The sequence below is a fragment of the Ambystoma mexicanum genome, chromosome 3q (assembly GCF_040938575.1).
Source record: "Ambystoma mexicanum isolate Mex_15411 chromosome 3q, UKY_AmexF1_1, whole genome shotgun sequence".
Taxonomy (NCBI): Eukaryota; Metazoa; Chordata; class Amphibia; order Caudata; family Ambystomatidae; genus Ambystoma; species Ambystoma mexicanum.
In genome coordinates, this window is record NC_090926.1 from 10,281,167 (window position 1) to 10,301,025 (window position 19,859).

At 48.8% G+C, this 19,859-nt stretch overlaps 1 protein-coding gene across 3 annotated transcripts in view; it reads right to left on the bottom strand.

Annotated features, from left to right (window-relative positions):
• Nucleotides 1–19,859, bottom strand: part of CACNA1I (calcium voltage-gated channel subunit alpha1 I) — a 1,993,092-nt gene that overhangs the window by 203,522 nt on the left and 1,769,711 nt on the right. For 2 of the 3 annotated variants that reach the window (XM_069652937.1, XM_069652936.1), the window contains exons 24-26: nucleotides 18,906–18,995; nucleotides 12,997–13,216; nucleotides 803–954 (exon numbers count right to left, since the gene is read on the bottom strand). In XM_069652937.1, coding sequence (XP_069509038.1) covers nucleotides 803–954; nucleotides 12,997–13,216; nucleotides 18,906–18,995 — 462 coding nt within the window. The remainder of the gene's footprint in view (nucleotides 1–802; nucleotides 955–12,996; nucleotides 13,217–18,905; nucleotides 18,996–19,859) is intronic. The other variant, XM_069652938.1, reaches the window with a different exon arrangement.

Sequence of the window (19,859 nt, forward strand, 5' to 3'; positions counted from 1 at the left end):
TGTTTTGTATTTTGTGAAAGTGTATAAGTAAGATGGTTATGTACGCTGGTTTAGCAATAGGAGATTTGCATTATAAACAAATGTGACTAACAGACATATCACTTTACCCAACCTGCCTGGACGATGAGAGGGGTAGTCATTAGTCTTTCTTAGTATAAGTGCTTTGTGCTTTGTTCTCCTGTGCCGAGACTATGACCCCCCATTAACAAAAACTAAGGGAGATTACCTGATTTAATTATTTGCTCCAAATGTAATCCATAGCAAAGGAAGCAGGAGTGCAGGGGTCCCTCTGCGAAGGATGCAGAAGGAAAGTGGGCACAGAGTCGTTCCCAATGATAAGTAGCACAGGACAATGGAGGATGCAGAGTAAGAACAATTGCAGAGCTATCCCCCCAGGAACAGTGTATATGAGACGCAACAGTTCATCAGGGATGGCCTAGAGCAAGAAGAGCTGCCTCTGGCCCTGAGGAATGGGTGCAGATGTTGTAGACGGAGGCACAGAGCAGTTACCTGATGATGCGGTGGCACTGACCGATTATACAGAGAGAGACCCATGGGTGAAGGCTAGAGCGGAGATGCACAGGCTCCTCAGGAATGATCAAGAGGAAGAAGAAGGGTGGTGGTCTCTCAGGAATAGGTGTAGATGGAGAAAGCAGAGGCACAGAGCAGTTACCTGATGATAGGGGTGAGAGACTGAGCAATCATACAGAACAGCGGGCGACACAGAGATATCCATGAGCAAAGGGCAGGGATGAGATGCAAAGGCTCCTCAGAGATGATGATCGAGGAGGGCGTCACTCACCGGCGGCTGGCTGTAGTGCTCCAGGGACATGGTGACCACGTTCAGGCAGATGATGATCGTGATGAAGATGTCCAGGTAGTGGCTGGTGCAGACCGTGTGGATGAGGAGGCGGAGAGGGCAATAGGTGGCATAGTACGGCAAGCGCTGGGCTTCTGCAGGGGCAAAGGGACGACCGGAGAAGAGAGGGGAAGGGGAGGAGCAAAGGAAGGGAAGCAGAGAAGCAAGCGAAAGGGGAGATGGGGGGATGGAGGAGGGTGTGAGGAAACAGGGAGGAGAGGGGAGAGAAGAGAGAGGACAGGGCAATGATAAAAAGTTAGAGGGAACAGATAAGGGAGAGAAGAAGAGAAAACGATAAAGCAGTAAAGGAAGGCATAGCAGCAAAATTAAGAAAACAAAGGAAATCATTGGTGAAGAGAAAATGATGGGTAAAGTGGAGAATGGGACAAAAGCAGGGCGGAGTAGATAAAAGAGGGAAGGAGAAAATGGATGATAGAAGACAGGAGAGAGACAAAGGGTAAAAGAGGGGAGGCGAGGACGATATGAAGGAAGATGTCAGAAGAAGCAGATAGGCGAGGAGGGGGCAAAGGGATACAGGACACAGTACATGGGAAAGAGGAGGAGGAGGAGACGAAGGAGAGCGATGCAGAAGGGAACATTGAGGCAAGCAAAGGGACGAAGAAGAGAGTTGGCGAGAGGGATAGGTCATGGAGAGGAAACAGGGAATTAGAGAGAGATGGACCAACGAGTGGAAAGGAAAGAGGGGAGGGGAAAAAGAAGACGGGCGGGGTGGGGTGAGCAAGAGGAAAAATGGACGCAGCAAGAGATAGGTTGATGGACAAGAGCAAGGGGAAGATGGTTGAGAGGTGGAGCGATAGGAGAGGGAAAGGTAGACAAAGAGAGGAGAGAGGATGAGTTAAGTGGTGGACAGATGGAAAAGGAGAATAGAGAGAGTAAGACATGATGGGGGAAGATCAGGAAGGGATGAAGTGGGTGGGAGGGAAGGAGCGAGATTGATGATTAACATATTAAGAAAGAATGAAATGAAAGAAGTAAGAAAGACAGAGATGGATTGGAATCAAAGAAAAGATAACGCCGGAGTGAGGGGGGGAGGTGAGAGAGGGGTGGAAGAAGAAAGAGGAGAAGGGGAAAGGTAAGAGGTGAATGCAGAGAAGACGTTAGAGCGTCAGCCAGAGAAAAAGACACAGCGATTGTTGAAAGGAGAAAGGGGGAGTGAGAGGGAGAGGTGAGTCAGAGTAACGGAGAGAGAGAACACGATATAATGGGGAAATGGTGCAAAAGAAAGAGGAGCAGGGCAAAGAGCAAGAAGGGAATCCATAAAGAAAGTAACAGAGCACGAGGAGACAAAGAAGACCCAGAGAAAGGAAAGAGGCAGAAGCAGAGCAAGGTGGCGGGAGGGGCAGGAATGAAGGGAAGTGTGACAGAGAGAGCAGAGGGAGACAGAGAAAGAGCCAGGAGGAGGCAGAGGTAGACATCACCCATGGCAGAGAAGGAGAGAGGCAGCAGGGTGGGAAGGAGGACAACAGAAGAACAACCAGGCAGCAGAGAGTGGGGAAGAGACATGGCAGGGAGGGGGCAGGGAGAGGGGGGTGGGGAGGAAAAGAATGCCCAATGTTAGTAATCGCCTTAGTATGAAATGAAAAAGCCTCACATTGTCTTAAAGCACTGAGATGAAACCCTGAACTCCAGAGAGAAAGGGACCCTGCACTAAGTGAGACAGGAAAGAGAAGGAGTGGGTGCTGCTGTGAGGTCCCTCTGGGCAGACAACCATAGAGTCCATGGAGGAGGATCTTACTGCGCCGGAGCTCTGCCTGGCGCCAGCAAGGGGAAGACATTCCAAGCAAAGCCTCATTTCTCAGATGTAGGGGAGACCTGCACAACCCAGGCACTGTAGGTGAGGGGGGGGGGGTCCTACAGAAAGATACAGCCAGAGCGATGTGCCCTTCAGTCCCACTGGTGTTTGTATTAGTTATTGTTTCTTGCGCTGTCCTTCTCTCCCTTTGACCTCAATCTGGGAATGAGGCTCAGCTGTATTCTCCTGGGCCTTTTACCGCCCCAGCTGGGAAATGAATTGTTATGCATGCACATGGCGGACTAGAAGAAAGAGGCATGGATGAAAGAAAACATGCGAAAAGTTGTTTTTACTGATCTGCGTCATTTTCGCCCCAATGACAAGAGGCTGCTAGTACTCACAGAATTCGAGAACTTGGTCCACTGACTGTGAAAGTCTATCATCGTGCTCTGCAGAACAGCCGAGGCGAGGGAAGATGCAGGCCATTCCATGAGCAACTGTTCAGAAACCCAGTACGCCTCTTCTAGGCCTAAGACCTGGTTATGGGATTGTTGAACACCTCCACATCCCCATTCTGGCCCTCCCAAGTGCAAAGCGGATGCATGCATTGTGGGGAATTCGACCATCCCTACGGGGAGTGTGCGCTCGCCTGGGCTTTTTTGGCGTTTTGTCATTAAATTGAATGATGGGAGATCAACCTCAGAAAATGTGTGGGGCTAATCTGCACACATTTTCCTCTGCTCACCGCACAACAAACACGTAGTCAAGTGTACTCCGGGGGAGGAAGGGACACAGCATACAGGTGCAGTCCTCCCTGTTACATTTAGTTGAAATGTGACAGCCACTGATACATCAAAGCATCTCAGGATGGGAGAAGGCAACACCTTCCTCCGGCCATGGCCAGCCTAATTAAAATATCAAAGGCCCCATGGATCTGCCATCTCTACTGTCTAACATTTTGCTGGTGGCAGCGCATATTGATGAGAAATAATTGGAACAGGCCTGCGATAGGTCTGAGCGCAGAACTGACAACAGGGGGCAGGAGACTAGCACCGCTTTGATATGCAATGTGTCAACTTGAAGCTAGCTCCCACCCCTCTGTATGAAGGGCAGTGAATGGCATGTCTGGGACAACTGTTTACTGCAGGCAACCCCTTTTGGAGGGAAGAAGTAGGTGATTTGAGGGAGACAGAAGTCTGATCTCGCCACAAACTTCAAGGGAAACCTGCGCTTTGATCAGGAGTCATAGCGAGCTCAATTAACCAGCGAGACACTTTATTTAACAACAGACAGGAAGATGTGTGGGACTTAGTAGTACATTTTGTCACTCCGTACCTTTCCTGTTGCAACGCACTCTGGCTATGACCTCACGCATAGCAGAAGATTGTTGGTGGGGACCTAGGATGGGTTCATTACGGTAGGCTTAGCCTGAACCAATCACTGGGGCCAATATGGCTTTAAAAGCGGGTTGAGCCCCTCTTTTGGCAGATCATGCGATGACTTCGAAAAGAGTAAGAAGAAGGACTCATTTGGACCCTGGCTGAAGGTACAGTCTGCCTTACATCTTCCGCCAGTGAAGGAAGGCCAGGATTTCCAAGAGGGAAGTAAGATCCCTCCCCTAAACATCTCCCCGAGAACAGAGGGAGATACCAGACTCAGAAGACCCGTCCAGCAGCTCCAGAACCGCTAGCCAGCCGGGACAAAGCGTGCCCTGCTAGGTTCCTCCAGTTAGCTTCCTAGGTGGGAAGTGCCAGCGAGACTCTGAACAAAGGACAAGGCCGTTGCCTGCAAACACTATCCTCAGCTTGGGGCTGTCCACCTTAAAGGATGGCACAAGCCCTGCGAATAAGCTAGGAGAAGTGCCACAACAAGAATCAACCAGCGTCCATCTTTTAAGGACATTTTTCAAGGCAGTCGAGACCTCGAACCGCGACCGGCTACACCGCTGTTGTCACGCTGCAGTCACTAAAGCTGTCTAAGACGCCTTGCCCAGCATGCCAGATCCGCCAAACAGCACAGAGACAAGGATTATTGACCCCGAGCTGCTGTGTAGACCAGCCTGCAGCCATCCATCCAGCCTCGCTTGCCAAACTGCCTGCCGCCTGATACCCGCAGATGCCTCCCTTCTTGAACTCTGTCGCAGGAGCTGCAAAGCATCCTGGAACCGACTCAACAATGTCGAGCATCAAGATCATCTCAAGCACCAGGTACATTGTGGTTCTGTCCCCCTTGTCCTTTTCCGAAGGCGCATAGTGACATTTACGACCACTTCCTTCCTTGGTGCTGAAACCAAATAACCTTGAACAGTTAAGACTGATTGCATTACTGATTACCCTCCTGTTAGTATCCAGAGTGCATCCCTTTCCTTTGTGGAACTGTCTGTCCTCTGTGTTCCTTTACAGGGTGGGCTGTATTTTGTAGTGTGCTAGAACTGTTTGTTGTAATAATAATAAAGTAGATATTTTTATACAACTTTGACTGGACAGTCCCTTTTATCATTGGGTAATAATTGTATTTTCGCTGTATTGCAACTAACCAACGATCCACGACCTTACGGAGATAAGCCTGCCGTTCTGTCCACGCTACCGAAAATTGGACAAGGATGTTTAGAATTTCCTTGTGTTCCAATCTGTTTGGATTCCTTCTGGTGTACTAGAGGTGTGGGACCTATTGATGGCAGAAACCGATATTCATCCCTGGACCACTGGTGCCCCGGTAGTTGATTCCTCATATGCATCACATGACGTCACATGTTGGTGTTTCTCTAGAGGGGTCACCACCCGAGTAAATGAGTGCAGTGTGAAAGAGGAGAGAATATCCAATCAACAGGTGGTAGTGCAAGTAATTAGTGAGGGGCCAGCCACAGGTGTGGCCACTATCCAGCATTCCTGGGGATTGGTGGCACGAAGATGCCTGTAATCATCAATGTAGAATACTGAGCATAGTAAACATGGAGTAAGGGCTGCAAAATGGTGTTGGACCTACGAATGCCAAGTTTGACGGAAATGTTCCCTGTTTTCAGACATTTGCAAAATTCTCATGTACATAGCCAGGGTCACTTGACAACAGAAGGGAGGGTGTGCAGACCCTGAAAGTGGCCGTGATTTGCACTGCTCTGGTAGTCCATTGTCTAGGGACAATGACTATTTATGCTTTGAGGTTCTGGTTTTGACCCAGAGTCAGGGAAAACACTAATGCAGAGGGTGCCAGGTTGTGCATCTCTCCTTCCCAGAATTCAAGAGATTCCTGGGATGCTAGACGCATCCAGCAAGTAGGATCCTGTCTTTAATAAACGATATGTCAGTCAACCAAGATCTCCGATATCTCTCTGTGAAACTGCACCCCTCTAACAAACTGGGGAGCTGGAAAATAAAGTATCCGGAGAAGGGGATATTGACACCCCTCAAAAAGAGGAGGGAAGACTCTCCAAAGCGAGATTTCAGTTCAGAAAGTGTTCATGGAGGCCTTGTGCCTTGGCCCTCACTGGAAGTCCTAATCTCAAAGCATTACAGCATCCACCGGTGCCTATGTGCTGGAAGAAGTGCCTGACTGATTTGCATATGGCTAGACCCCTTTTGCTATGGCGCAAATGGGCTAAAAAACGGTTGTGTGGAAGGTTGCCCAGAGCTTTGCCAGTAGTTCAGATTAGTTCAAAACCTTCCACCCATCTCTTTTTTGGATGTAGTTTCTCTCCGTATGTGAGAGAGGGTATGCCCAGATGTGGATCCCTGGCTCGCTGCACAATAGGGAATCAAGCTGCACTTCACTGAGGAGGCCCAACAAGGCCGAAACATGTCTGAGGTTGCATGTATTTCTGTGCAGACGGGCCCTCACCTGGCGGTTGGGGCTGTGTTGTTAGCATTGGTGGCAGTACCTGACTGATTTGCATATGGCAGACCCCTTTTGCAATGCCGCAGATGGGCTAGAAAACGGTGGTGTAGAAGGTTGCCCAGAGCATTGCCAGTGGTTCCAGATTTATTCAAAACCTTTCACCCATCACTTTTTTGGTTGTAGTTTGTCTCCCTATGCAAGAGAGGGTAAGCTCAGACGTGGGTCGTCTGGTCGCTGCGCCATAGGGAACCAAGCTGCACCTCGCTGAGAAAGCCAAACAAGGCCAAAACATATGTCTGAGGTTGTTTGTGTTTCTGTGCAGAGGGGGCTGGCCTAGCAGTTCGGGCTGGGCTGCTATCATTGGTGGCAGCACCTGACTTACTTACATATGGCTGGACCTCTTTTGCAGTGGCATAGACGGACTAAAAAACGGTGGTGTGGAAGTTTGTCCAGAACATTGCCAGTCGTTCAGATGTATTCAAAACCGTCCAGCTATCACATTTTTGATTGTGGAATAAGCCTCTCCAATCTTCCAAATATCTGAGGAGGTATGACATTGGCCAGTAGTCTTTCAAGGAGGTCAGGTATAGACCCCTGCAATTGCTGGGCTACATGGCTTTGCTTTCACAATGGACCCTGTCCTGGATCATGCATCAGATAAAATGGAACTGCACCAGTGCAGATGTGAAAAGGTACGCCGAGATTTATCAGCGGGGCAAGCTAATTTGAATATTAGAAGTCGATACCTAAGTTCTCCGCGATTTGGTGTAGGGGACACTTTTCTATGAAGTTGGTTGGTTTCATTCATGCATTTCAAGCCTCAGATTCGAGAAGCGAGCATTTGGTCTTGGGTAGGGTAGATTATTTGACCAGATGGCTAGAGGCTTTGCTCTGGACTGTATCACTCACTAGGTACAGTGCATCGGATTCCCTGCTCTCTACCTTCAGCAGGGAATCTTCCTCACTGAGTTGGTTTCGGACCATGGCGCCTGAATTCGGGGACACTGCATGCACCGTTTGTGGCATACAAACAAGGGTAACTAATTTATTTATCACAAGATTCCACCGACAAATATAAGGCCTCAGGGTGTGCCGCTACGGATATCTGGATGGAGGACGGAGTGAGTAATTGCTCTTCCACTTGTTATTTGCCCTCCAGAAAATGCTACAATAGAGCACATGGTTCTGCTCCTTTGACGGCCATGTGGAAGGACACTACAGAGGTCAAGCCTTCCTGTGGTCCAATTTGTTCTGATTCTTAGGCAATGTCTAGGCCCTGCCGGAACAACACAGTGCATAAGGTAGGTGATCTGCATTTGTCAAACAGAGCGGCTACAAGGTGCTCCTGATGGAGACTGAGAAGGACAAGGAGATCCAGGCTTAATGGGATGATAAAGCTCCCGAGTGCAGTGAATGATCCAGTGGGTTACTGAGATCACTCCCCATGAGAACAGAATGGGGACCTACCAGGACAGAAAAAATCTAGTCCTGAGGGTGTGCGGCTCAGCCATATCTGTAGTAGGCCAGAAGAAACCTCTCACTGACCTATGGCAATTGACAGAGCACCTCTCCATGATAGGAGACATTCTGATCTCTAAGGCCTTGTTCTGTATTTAATGGCAACAACTTGCAGAGGCATTGGGGGCTTTTAGCCCAGTCTTCCACAGTTCCCAAGATGAGCATTACTGGTTTCAGCTGCAGTGTGGGTAATGGGGAACCCTCTGCTATTTTCCCTAAGTTGTGGTATTGGCCAACATAGAGGAAATGGCCAACATAGATGAAATGGTGCCCGTGCACCAGATGGGTGTCAAGCTGCTCTCAAGAATGAAGAAAGCCCCAATGCCCTTCCACGCGTAATGGGCCCGGTGCTGCTTTAATATCACTGCTATTTATATCTTGGCCTGGCCCTAGGGCAGCCCCTGGCTCGGGTGCGCCAGAGATCACAGAACAGTGGCCTGACAGCGGTGCCGCAGGTTGTGGGCACACAGAAGAAGAAGCCCTTGAGGGCCAAAGTGGAGGCCATTGCAAAGCGGCCCCAGCTGGCCACCCGGGCAAGGGCAAGCAGCCCCAGCTTGCCACCCGGGCAAGGGCAAGCAGCCCCAGCTTGCCAACCGGGCAAGGGCAAGCAGCCCCAGCTTGCCAACCGGGCAAGGGCAAGTGGCCCAGCTTGCCACCCAGGCAAGGGCACGTCGAAGGGCTCTCCGGAGCTATCACAAATGTGTCCAGGTCTTCCGTGACCAGATGGTGAGCCATGGTCCACTTAAGTTGCAAACATTTGCCGAGCTACAGCCATGGCTCTGGGCCTAAAGGTTCGTAGCCCAGACGGATCACTCCTCTCGCCTGTTGTTCTCACCCAGGCCACTCTGGACATATGGTACTGGGTTACTGTGCAGGTGCCAATCCCTCACAGGCCGTAGAGCGCATTTTATTCAGCACTGCTTGATGACCCAGTTGTACAATGTGTTGCTGACAAGGGAAGTCTTACACCCTTTCACACAGCACCATCAACCCATCACCATTGTGAAAAAGGATGCGCTGGGATCTGCTATTCACGTCTAAGAAGGGGTGCTGAAGGGATGTCTATTCCTAAAGGAAAGGACCTGGGAGTGAGGCTCCGGGGACCCACCTTTCTCTAGGAAGCTGGACCCAGTTTTCCTATGAACCTGGGCTCTGTTCTGGAATGGTGAGGGATTGGGGAGGTGGTTGGTACCGAAGAGAAGGGGGCGGGTGATTTGAGGAATGCAGTGGGCTGCTGCTATTAACTAATTAATGAAATAAATGAACTTACAGAAACTTGCACCAGGGAGTCATTCACGACGTTACCGGAAGTAGCTGTTTGTTTGCTCTCATCAAGGTAAAGGGAGGAAATAAGGGAAAAGCAAACTTGACACCAGAATCCTTACCCCTTCCTCCAGTGTGTATTGTTATTCTGTGCTTTTTTTGTGCTTCAGTTGAAGGTCTTCGCACATAATATTGCCATTGATTCAGTGGGAGGTGACTTGACAGTGAGAGGGGACTGGCGCAAACGCTAAACTTGAGTGCACGTGTGCCACGCCCCTCCCCTCACTAAGCTAGGACTTGACAGTGAGAGGGGACTGGCAGGCGGATTCGCCCTGTGAACCGGAAGTGCAGTGCCTTCAATGGAGATACCCAGGCCCGGCTGCATTTAGAAGCAGGATGCAGATTCTATTTTAGCTCCACTGGGATCTCCACACCCCCGCAACCACCCCCAGCAAATTATTATCACGGGGCACCAACTGCAAGATCGCCCAGTGGGTGTGTGGGGGGGGGTAGAGATATTTCCTGTTTATTCACTCCAGGAGGCTGAAAGTAGAGCAGGGAGGGATATACACAGGGGCAGTAACATAGCTCTCAACCATTTGTGTCACAAAGGCGGGTGAAAACACCCGATTTTATTTTTGGCGGGTGAGAGGCCCATTGAAATGAATGGACATGCAGGAGGCTTGGCGGGTGAGTCAGCTGTTTAGAAGGCGGGTGACACCCGCCAAAAGCGTGTGAGTTGAGAGCTATGCAGTAAGAGGAAAATATCACCGTCTAATTCCTGACATCAAACATTCACATCATCAAAGACACAGAAGGAACAAAAGGTAATTAAAAAGCAAAGGGCCAGCACCACCCACTCTGGGAGCTTGCCTTGGCTTCAAGGATAAGTGCCCTCCTCTCCGCTTCCATGAACTCACCTCCCCCCGGGTCTCTCCGTTCTACCCACTGTTCAGCCTTTGCTCACCCAGGCAGCCCTTCTCATCTGGCCCTCTCCCAACCCCGGCGCTTCGCATCAGGCCTTCTCCCATGCCCAGTGCTGCTCACCTGGCCCTCTTCCATCCCCAGTGCTTCTCATCTGGCCCTCTCCCATCCCAGTGCTTCTCCTCTGGCCCCCTCCTACTCCCAGAGCTTCTCAACAGGCTCTCTCCCATCCCAGCACTTCTCATCAGGCCCCCTCCTACTCCCAGTGCTTCTCAACAGGCTCTCTCCCATCCCAGCACTTCTCATCAGGCCCCCTCCTACTCCCAGTGCTTCTGATCTGGCCCTCTCCCATGCCAGCGCTTCTCATCTGGCCCTCTCCCATGCCAGCGCTTCTCATCTGGCCCTCTCCCATCCCAGCGCTTCTCATCTGGCCCCCTCCCACTCACAGTGCTTCTCATCTGGCACTCTCCCAAATCGACAGCGCTTCTCATCTGGCCCTCTCCCATCCCAGTGCTTCTCATCTGGCCCCCTCCCACTCCCAGTGCTTCTCATCTGGCACTCTCCCAAATCGACAGCGCTTCTCATCTGGCCCTCTCCCATGCCAATGCTTATCATCTGGCACTCTCCCCTCCCAGAGCTTCTCATCTGGCACTCTCCCCTCCCAGAGCTTCTCATCTGGCCCTCTCCCATCCCCAGTGCTTCTCATCTGGCCCCCTCCTACTCCCAGAGCTTCTCATCTGGCACTCTCCCATCCGACAGCGCTTCTCATCTGGCCCTCTCCCATGCCAATGCTTATCATCTGGCACTCTCCCCTCCCAGAGCTTCTCATCTGGCCCTCTCCCATCCCCAGTGCTTCTCATCTGGCCCCCTCCTACTCCCAGAGCTTCTCATCTGGCCCTCTCCCATCCCAGAGCTTATCATCTGGCCCTCTCCTACTCCCAGAGCTTCTCATCTGGCCCTCTCCCATCCCAGCGCTTCTCATCTGGCCCCTCCTACTCCCAGTGCTTCTCATCTGGTCCTCTCCCATCCCAGCGCTTCTCATCTGGTCCCCTCCTACTCCCAGTGCTTCTCATCTGGTCCTCTCCCCTCCCAGCGCTTCTCATCGGGCCCCCTCCTACTCCTAGTGCTTCTCATCTAGCCCCCTCCTACTCTCAGTGCTTCTCATCTGGCCCCCTCCTACTCCCAGTGCTTCTCATCTGGCCCCCTCCTACTCCCAGTGCTTCTCATCTGGCCCCCTCCTACTCCCAGTGCTGATATTTTTAACCCTATCCTCCTTCACACCCCACCTAAGAAATATTTCTCCGTTTAGCCTCTTCCCTCTCCTCTGGGGACTCTCTCCTCCCCATCTAGTGCACAGTGACATCCCCATCCTTCAACCAGGTAGGATATCTCTCCTCCCACCCACTCAAAGCTCCAGGGGTGAACCTGCCCTCTAAACAAACAGACACGTACTCACTGTGCCCGAGTGACCCAGCCCTCAGTGCCAGACTGGTGTTTAAGCCTGAATGTCGAAATGCCCTTCCTCAGTGGGTATGGGATTACAATCCTGTTCACTGAGTGACATAAGACTGCAATACCCATTATGCACTTTAATGTACTGCGACTAGCATAACGTGGTAAAAGTCTCATCCTTCAGGCTGGGTCATTCGAGTGAACCTAGGTGTGACCGTCGGACTCCGATCACTGATGCGCAGTTTGGGTTGGTTCTAGGGTTTAAAGGCCATGCCTGAAAGGCACCCTGGAGGTTAGGCCAGGAAGAGTGCGGAAATGCAGACGTGGCTGAGATTCAGAGACGAGCACATGGACACGAGGGCACCAGTGACACTCAGTGTCCAGTCAGAGTTCAGAAATGGCCATGTTTCAAGAGGACGCCTGTTTGTACTAATGAAGTACATTTTGGAGGCAGCGACTGGACTTTGCTGAAGCCAAAGTGAGGCCCATGAAGTCAATTGTGTTTTGGAAGCACAACATAGTGTACAATTCGAAAATGGTTCCACTATAATTTTACTTTTTGCTCGAAGAGACAAAGTAGCCTTGTCACTTTAGCCTATCGTCCATGTTTATGAAGGTTGAGTGATTCCTACTAACAATAAAGTATTATTGGATCATTCTAAAATGGCCGCATTTACATTTGACAAAAGAAGATGTCCTTAGTGGAGGCTCCCATTCTAGAATGTGTTCAATTTCCAGGGAACATTCTAGGCGAGCATTCCCATCATTCATTTTTTTAATTGAAAAGATGGATAGGGTAATAGGGAATTGTCCCTTCTAGTCCATATTATATTTCTATTGAGTGTGTAACTGTAAGTGCCTGAGTTGACATTGGACACCATAATTGACATCACTGGACAATTCTAAAATGGCAGTTGCAATATTTGCAATAAGAAAGATTAAAGTTCCTGGGGTATTTTCTATTCTATGGTACTTTTGATTTCTAAAGGGAATGGTTGGGCTCTCCTAAGCAGTGCATATGTGAAGGGATCTATGGAAGAAACACTATTACTGATCTATGCTAAGATGGCTGCTGACAGTTTTGATCATGAGGATAGTTGAAGGGCACCTGCCTTTCGGCCCATTTTTATTTCCAATGAGCATTCTAAAGCTCATGTCATCACTTTACTTACTGGACAAGGATAGAGTCATAATACAAATGGACTTTTTGTTCTATGTTGTGTTTCTATGAATGAGGGCAAATTGGCTCAAATAGAAGTATGGGTTGGGTAAGGGTCAAATCATCCGTCTTGGATCGGAGTCCGCTGATCTAGAGACAGAAACCAGTGAACCAATTAAAAACAGGCACATGAGAAGAAGGGAAGGAAGAGGCCTTGGGAAGCCTCGGCCTACGAACCCACAGGACACTTAATGGTTTCCTTACTCCTGCGCTTCTTCTCCAGGCGCCGCAGCCTCTTCTCCTCACGCCGACGGGCCTCCTCCGCCTCCTGGTGCTGCCGGCACTTGTGGAAGTTCTCCACCACCACGCCGACAAACATGTTCAGCACGAAGAAGCTGACGATCAGCAGGAAAGAGATGAAGTAGAGCAGCATCCAGGGATTGTGGTTTGTCACAGGCTGTGGATGAAAGTGCAAAGCTGTAATTGGCTAGAAAAGGGACCGGTGAAGGGAGATTGGATCAAGATCAGTTGGGGGTGGTCATAGGAACCACGGATGTGGGGTCCTACGTTTCGTTTCAGCACCTAATTGTACCCTTCATCGGAATCTACCATCAGCTGTCAATGCTCCCCAGCCTTTATCTTGTCTGACTCTCATTTCCCTCAAGGATATTTGCTCACATCTTTTCCCTTTCATGCACCTCCTTCCTCTCAGTAGTTCTCCCCTTTCCCCTTTTCTGGCCCCCTCGCCTTAAAAGACCCCACACCCTATCCTTTTCTGATCTGCCTTCTTTGCTCCTCAGTAATTGATATGCTTCCTCCTACACCCTTCCTGCACTCACTCCTCAGTAGTTAACGTTCTTCCTCCTTCTCTCTTTATTCCCTCTCCTCGACTCAGCACATCTACACATCTTGGGAGGATAGCTCAGTGGCAACGTGCTCGCCTCAGAAGCAAGACGACACAGAGCAACACAGGTTCGATCCCCCGGTCCCCACTTAGAAATCTCTGGGTATTAAGCGTGTTATAAATAACCGATCATATCATATCTACTTCTCTTTTGCAATGGTTTCCTTAGCAATTCCTCCTTTCATCACTTGCATCCTTCTCTCTTAATTATTTCCTTCACTTACCATGTTCCCTTCCCTAGCTCTACATTAGTTTCTGCTTTCTGTGCTTTTCCAATATTTACAGTTCCTCCCTTCCTTCACGATGTCTGTGTTTCCTTCTGGTCCCTTTGTCTCGCTCTCCTCAGACATTACGGCCTTCTTCTTTTCCTTGATCAGTCTCACTCTTTCTCCACAGCAGTTCCTGGCATCCTACATTAGTTTGCCCATTCTGTCCCCAGCAGTTCCTACTCTCTATCCATTATACCCCTAACCCTCCTCCTCATCACAGTCCTTGCTACTTTGAGGTGAAGGTCACCTCACATGATAGGATTTCCTTTTGGCATACTGGCCAATGAACCCATTCACCAAGTCACTGAGGATAAACTCCTCTTCGCGAAGCTCACAGGATAAAGGCGACCAGCTCCCATAACTACATGTGGTTCTTTCCTGTCCTGAACAGGAGGCTGGCATATCAGGGAAACCCCTGGGACTTGGGACTGTAACTTGGAGCGACCTCCTTTTCTCCCCGCTAACCGAGGGGCGGGGAATGTGGTGATGCTCGTCAGTAGCTTCCTGCCACCCTGCAAAGCTCAGGTTGAGGGAAGCATTGATGGGTGTCCGAGCCGCACAAGGCTGCTCCAGTTTTGTCCACATAAGCATTGTTAACTCACAGGTTGCACTGAAGCTTTAAGAAATGTGCAGGTATGTGTCCTCTTTTGCTTTTCTGGTTCTTAATGCACATATGCTGACAGAGCGAGGATTGGAGCATGCGCGATGAAACTCAAGAACTTGGATATTGTCTGCCGAAAGATGTTGAAAACCACTTATCACAGGTAGCTGGTTTTGGTCCTTTTGTCCATTTTTTCCACAGTGTGGCTGGTTATTTGCTGTCACCATGGGAATGCATTCTCAGAAGGGAAAGTGGTGCTGTAGGGGCATGACATCTTCCTCATCCTCTTCCTCTCAGCTGCATCACGGAGCCAGAAAGAGGTACCATTGCATGGAACATTCCAGAGATTGTATATGAGTTTGCTCCTCTGCCCAGGTAAGATGACTAGGAGGGTCCTGGACATGGCCATTCAGCCAAAGATAATGCTCCTAAGGGAAAATACTGCCCACGAAGTTCTCCATGACCTTTTCTCCTGCGTCAAGTCAGTTGTGAACCTCCTAGGCTCTGATCTTCATATGCCCCATCTACAGAATGCCGGTGCCCAAGAATGGGCATGGCATCCATCCGTACGTTCACGATGTATTTCTTCATGAATCGAAAGAAACGGACTGGGGTTTCTTCCAAAGGTTTATGTCAAACCTTTATCCCATGATTGATTCAGAGAACACATTTGCTGATTCAATGCAGATTGACCTACTCCTCTCCAGCCTCACGAGAAGATCTTCCATGACAGTAGAAGAAGCAGTTACCAAGAACCCAGTGTAGAGAATGGTGGACCAGCATCAGTGTTCACTCCTTGCTCAGGGGTCCTGCTTCACAGTCTGTTGGCAGATTTAAAGGCCTAATACCAGGCCACTGAGGAAGGTGCAGACTCCTTTGTGTTGTCTTGAGGCTATGCAAAAAGAAGCCAATATAGCTTTTGATGGGACCAGAGCTTTGTCACGGGTAGCAGACTTGTGATTCTGGCAAGAAGGCACATGCATGTGAAGAACTTCTCCACACCTAAGGACATGAACCAAAGTCCTGATTTTCCTTCCGCAGGTCAGGTGGGGATCGTGGGAGATTCTCTTCTTCAGTTTACCAGGGAAGGCTGCAAGAAGGATGCAGACTGACATGTTGTATATGTCTTCCACAGGAAGCCATTAGCAAATATTTACATTCCTGAAAGAGGAGAGAGGGTATTTTGTAATGCTCGATAGACCCATGTCGTGTATAGAGCGCTTTTGCCTCCCCTCTGCCAGTCCTGCAATGAAAGTCCATTGGAACCGCCGAGGGGGTGGAAGAGGAAACAGGATAGGGGTTTGAGTTAAATTATTTACAATTCGAGCTTTCCTTTAGTCATCTATTAGATTGCACTTTGAAACTCATGGTAGAATATCTTCCTGTAGTTGAAAACTAACCATACATAATTCTATACGCTCTTCTCCTCTGCCTCCTCTTAAGCAACTAGCAATTACTGCCCGACACACACTCTAGACAAGAAATGAAGCATGCAGAGGAAAAGTGTCTCTACGGGAAACATGAGAGTTATCTCTAGTGCCTTTGTTCAGTAGGGGAGCGGTCTACTAATCATTAGTCTTCCTGGTTCTAACAGCATCAGAGGATTATCACTCAGAAAGTAATTTAAAATCCCTGAACCATTTAATTTCTACAGTGCCCTTCAAGCTGAAGTCACTTCAGAGGGACGTTCCTCTCATCTTGAAACAACACAAAGCAACATCATTCGATCTACTGGGTCCATACACTCAAGTTCACCGTCATCATCAGAAGGTCTTCAGGTTTGTCACTGCAAATCGCAAAGTGTAGTGCAGAGTCCTGCCTTTTAGGCTTAATTCGGCACCTCAGAGGCTCATGAAAGTCCGGACACTGTTGATGGATCTTCTTCAGTTGAATAGATTTTCGCTATTCCTTTGCCATTGGGTTAGTTAAGCCCATCAGTGATCAGGCCCCTGTTCTTGATTCTCAATACTTAGTATTCATAAGGGGTATTTCCAGGACGAATTCTGCTGGAAGACAGAGCTCTGCCTCTCAGGTAGGCAGTGCAAGTCCTGTGCGACCTGCCTCTCATTTTGGGTAGGTTATGGGTCAGGATACAGAGTTTGATGACTCCAAGCATTTTTATCATTCCTTGGCCAGCGCTGCACCACTTCTCATTGTGGACCTATCTACATTTGTTTCGGGAAACTCGTTCCGGTAGCTGAAGACATTACAGTGCTCTCAACTGGTGAATAGGGGCTCAGAAGGTCTCCAGTGGGATTGATTTCTCTTCTATGCAACAGTGGGCAGCCTATGCAGATTTCAGTCTTCGGTGTTGTGGGGCAACCTTGGTTTCAGTAGACCATGGCCGCCCTCAAAAAGCAGGAACTCATCTAACTGTAAGGAATTTACAAGTCCTTTAACACACATTCACCCTTACCCTGGATCTGCAAGTACATGTCAGAACGAACAATACATCTGCATTGCCCTACATCTTGTCAACTACTACTACTAAGCACAGGATATCCTTTCAGAAATGGCCAATTTCTCCTTCCAAAGTCTACTGTTCAGGATCTGCTGCAATTTCCGCTGGAAGATTTTTTCCTGGGGCTTGGTCGTCTCCACCCTAAGGGGTCAGTGATTAACAATGACCATAGAAAGTGTTTGGCCGGGGGTTTGAGTCCTCTCAATGGGTTCTTGACGTTTGAGCAGTTCCTCTAACTCATTACCTCCTCATAGAGCAGTCAAATTCCTTTATGGAATCTTCTCCTGGTTTTGAACAGGGCCCGTCCTCCTTTTGAGCCCTTGCAGTTAGATGATTTGAAATGTATGTTGTTCAAAACGAATTTCATGCAAGTCATTACTTCAGGTAGAAGCAGAGTTGGGATTTCCTTTGAGCAAAGAGCCCTTCATAAATATTAAACCCAAGGTCCCTGTTCTGGGCCTGGATTAGGCCTTTCTGATCTAGTGTTTTCTCCTCATGCTGTACATTTGAGGAACTAATCCTTGTACTTCTTAGTCTCTGTTGTCAACTCAACTGGCTGAGAAGGAAATATAAATTGTATACATTTTGAAATGTTGCTATGATTGTATTGAAAGGTTGACATTTTTAATAACCAAATCAATAAAAAAATGTAAAAAATGACAAATTGCATCTTCTTAAAGGGATGGTCTAGTAAAATTTTTTATTTCAAAAATAGATAGGCCACATAAAAAAAAATACTAGCATCCTCTGTTTTAAAACTTCCTATGTAAAATTTTGAGCTACTCAAGCTCAAAATTCGAAAAAGCAAGCAAAGGGGCGCAGCCATTTTGTGAAATGGAGGCCCTCCTGTGCTGGCTTTTGCTTTTGCGGCACTAATGAAGGAAAAGCCAGCCAGCTGTAGTAAACAAAGTCTACCGCTGGGTGGCTTTCCCTTCATTAGTGCCGGGACTCGGAGGACGCGGACCGGAGACCAGAGCAGGAAAGCTGCAGCTAAATCTCGGTAAGTGCTATTTATTATTTTTACAAAAAATAAGCACTAGCTGCGTTTTTTTTTCTAAGTTTTCCGGGCTGGAGGAGCCCGGAAAACTTAGAAATAAAACCGCAGCTTTAAAAACGTTGTATTTATGTTTGCGGTCGCTTTTGAAGCGACCGCAAACATAAATACAACGTTATTGTGTTGGAAAACGCTGCGGTTTTAAAACCGCAGCGTTTTCCAACACAACCGTGTGTGTTTCTGCCTGCTGTTATGTTTACATGCCGCGTAGTGTTTCTACCTGCAGCTGATTTCCCATTTGGGGCTCTCGGGCTCCCCGTGGGGAGCCCGAGAGCCCCAAATGGGAAAGCAGATTCAGGCAGACACAACGCGGTTGTTTTCCGCAATGCCGCGTTGTGTCTGCCTGAATCTGCTTTTCCATTTGGGGCTCTCGGGCTCCCCGATTTTTTGTGTGGCCTATCAATTTTTGAAATAAAATGTTTTGCTAGACCATCCATTTAATGTGCTAAGTAACACCTTAGCTAACCTTTGTACGATGTCATCTCTGCATACATTCTCCCTCCTTTCATTTTTCGACCCATGCCTCACCCTGAGAGCTTCTCTCCCTCTCTCCCTCTCTCCCTTCCCTCCCCTCCCTTCCCTCCCCTCCCCTCCCTTCCCCTCCCCTCCCCTCCCCTCCGTAGTTCCTGCTCACTCTCCTTTCCTCTCTTTAGCCCCAGTCCTCAGTCCTACCAGCTGGAGGGTTTGTTTGTTAGTGGAATCCACTGTTCTGTTGCCTTGAATCTCACCCCAGGGAGGGCAATTTGACTTGCCATTCAGGAATGGGGGAGGGAGAGGAAAAGGGTAGTCAACACCCCCAACAAAATTAAATGATCCAAACTGAACATCACCAGCAGCGCAGAGGAGAATTACACTACCTGTTGATCCACTGCCACCGCATCCAGTCCGTTGTACATGATATTGACCCAACCGTCCTTAGATGCAAGCACAAATAGTGACATAAGAGCCTGGTGAGGAATAAAAAAGGGACAGAGAAGGCAATTAACATGCTATAGTGTTAACAATATTAACCACTGATACAATCCACATCATGTCTCGAGGCCCTTAAATAACAGTGATTCATAATATGGCCTAAATCAATGGTGTTCAGTCTATTGACCTATGAAGAATGGCTGATTCTGCCTGCCTAAGGTTAGATCTTGCTTCCAGCAGCTTGCACTCCGGTGGGCACCACCTATGCCCAAGGCACTGAATAGTCCTACTGGGGCTCTTAGCAGCAGAGGAGAATACACCTGTGAAAGCTCATGGGCTGAGGCAGACCTCATAGTGAGTTCATGTGTCGGACCAGGTGCCCAGATTACTCAAGGTGCTGGATCCGGGAGGCCAGAGCTCTTTGGAAGAGACATTTCCCATTCAGGAAGTAGGATGCAAGGGGTGTGATCGTGCAGCCCATTGATCGAACTTTCGGAGGTAATAAAAGCATACTTTTATAAGCACACAGAAGAAGGCGAGCCTTCACAGAGATATGTGGATGAATAGCCCTGAGCTAGTGACAAGTAACATTGATATTATGTATGATAGAAGAACAGGAAACTCTACCTGCAAATGTTCCTGTGAGCGGGCAGGAGGGACTCCCCATCCCCTTAGAGCTCTATCGCTGATCCTACAGTTGCTATGGACTCATATCATTAATATACACTGGGAAAGTCCTTGTAGAAGTCTCATTTTCAAGACATTTATCACTAATAAATGTGGATAAAGACATTCACAATTCTGTCTTCTTTTGGGAAAAGGTCCTTGTGAAACGTATAGATGCAGCCCACACTGGATGCCGAGGCATAGGCAGGGTAGGACCTGAGCGGGCACGGCCC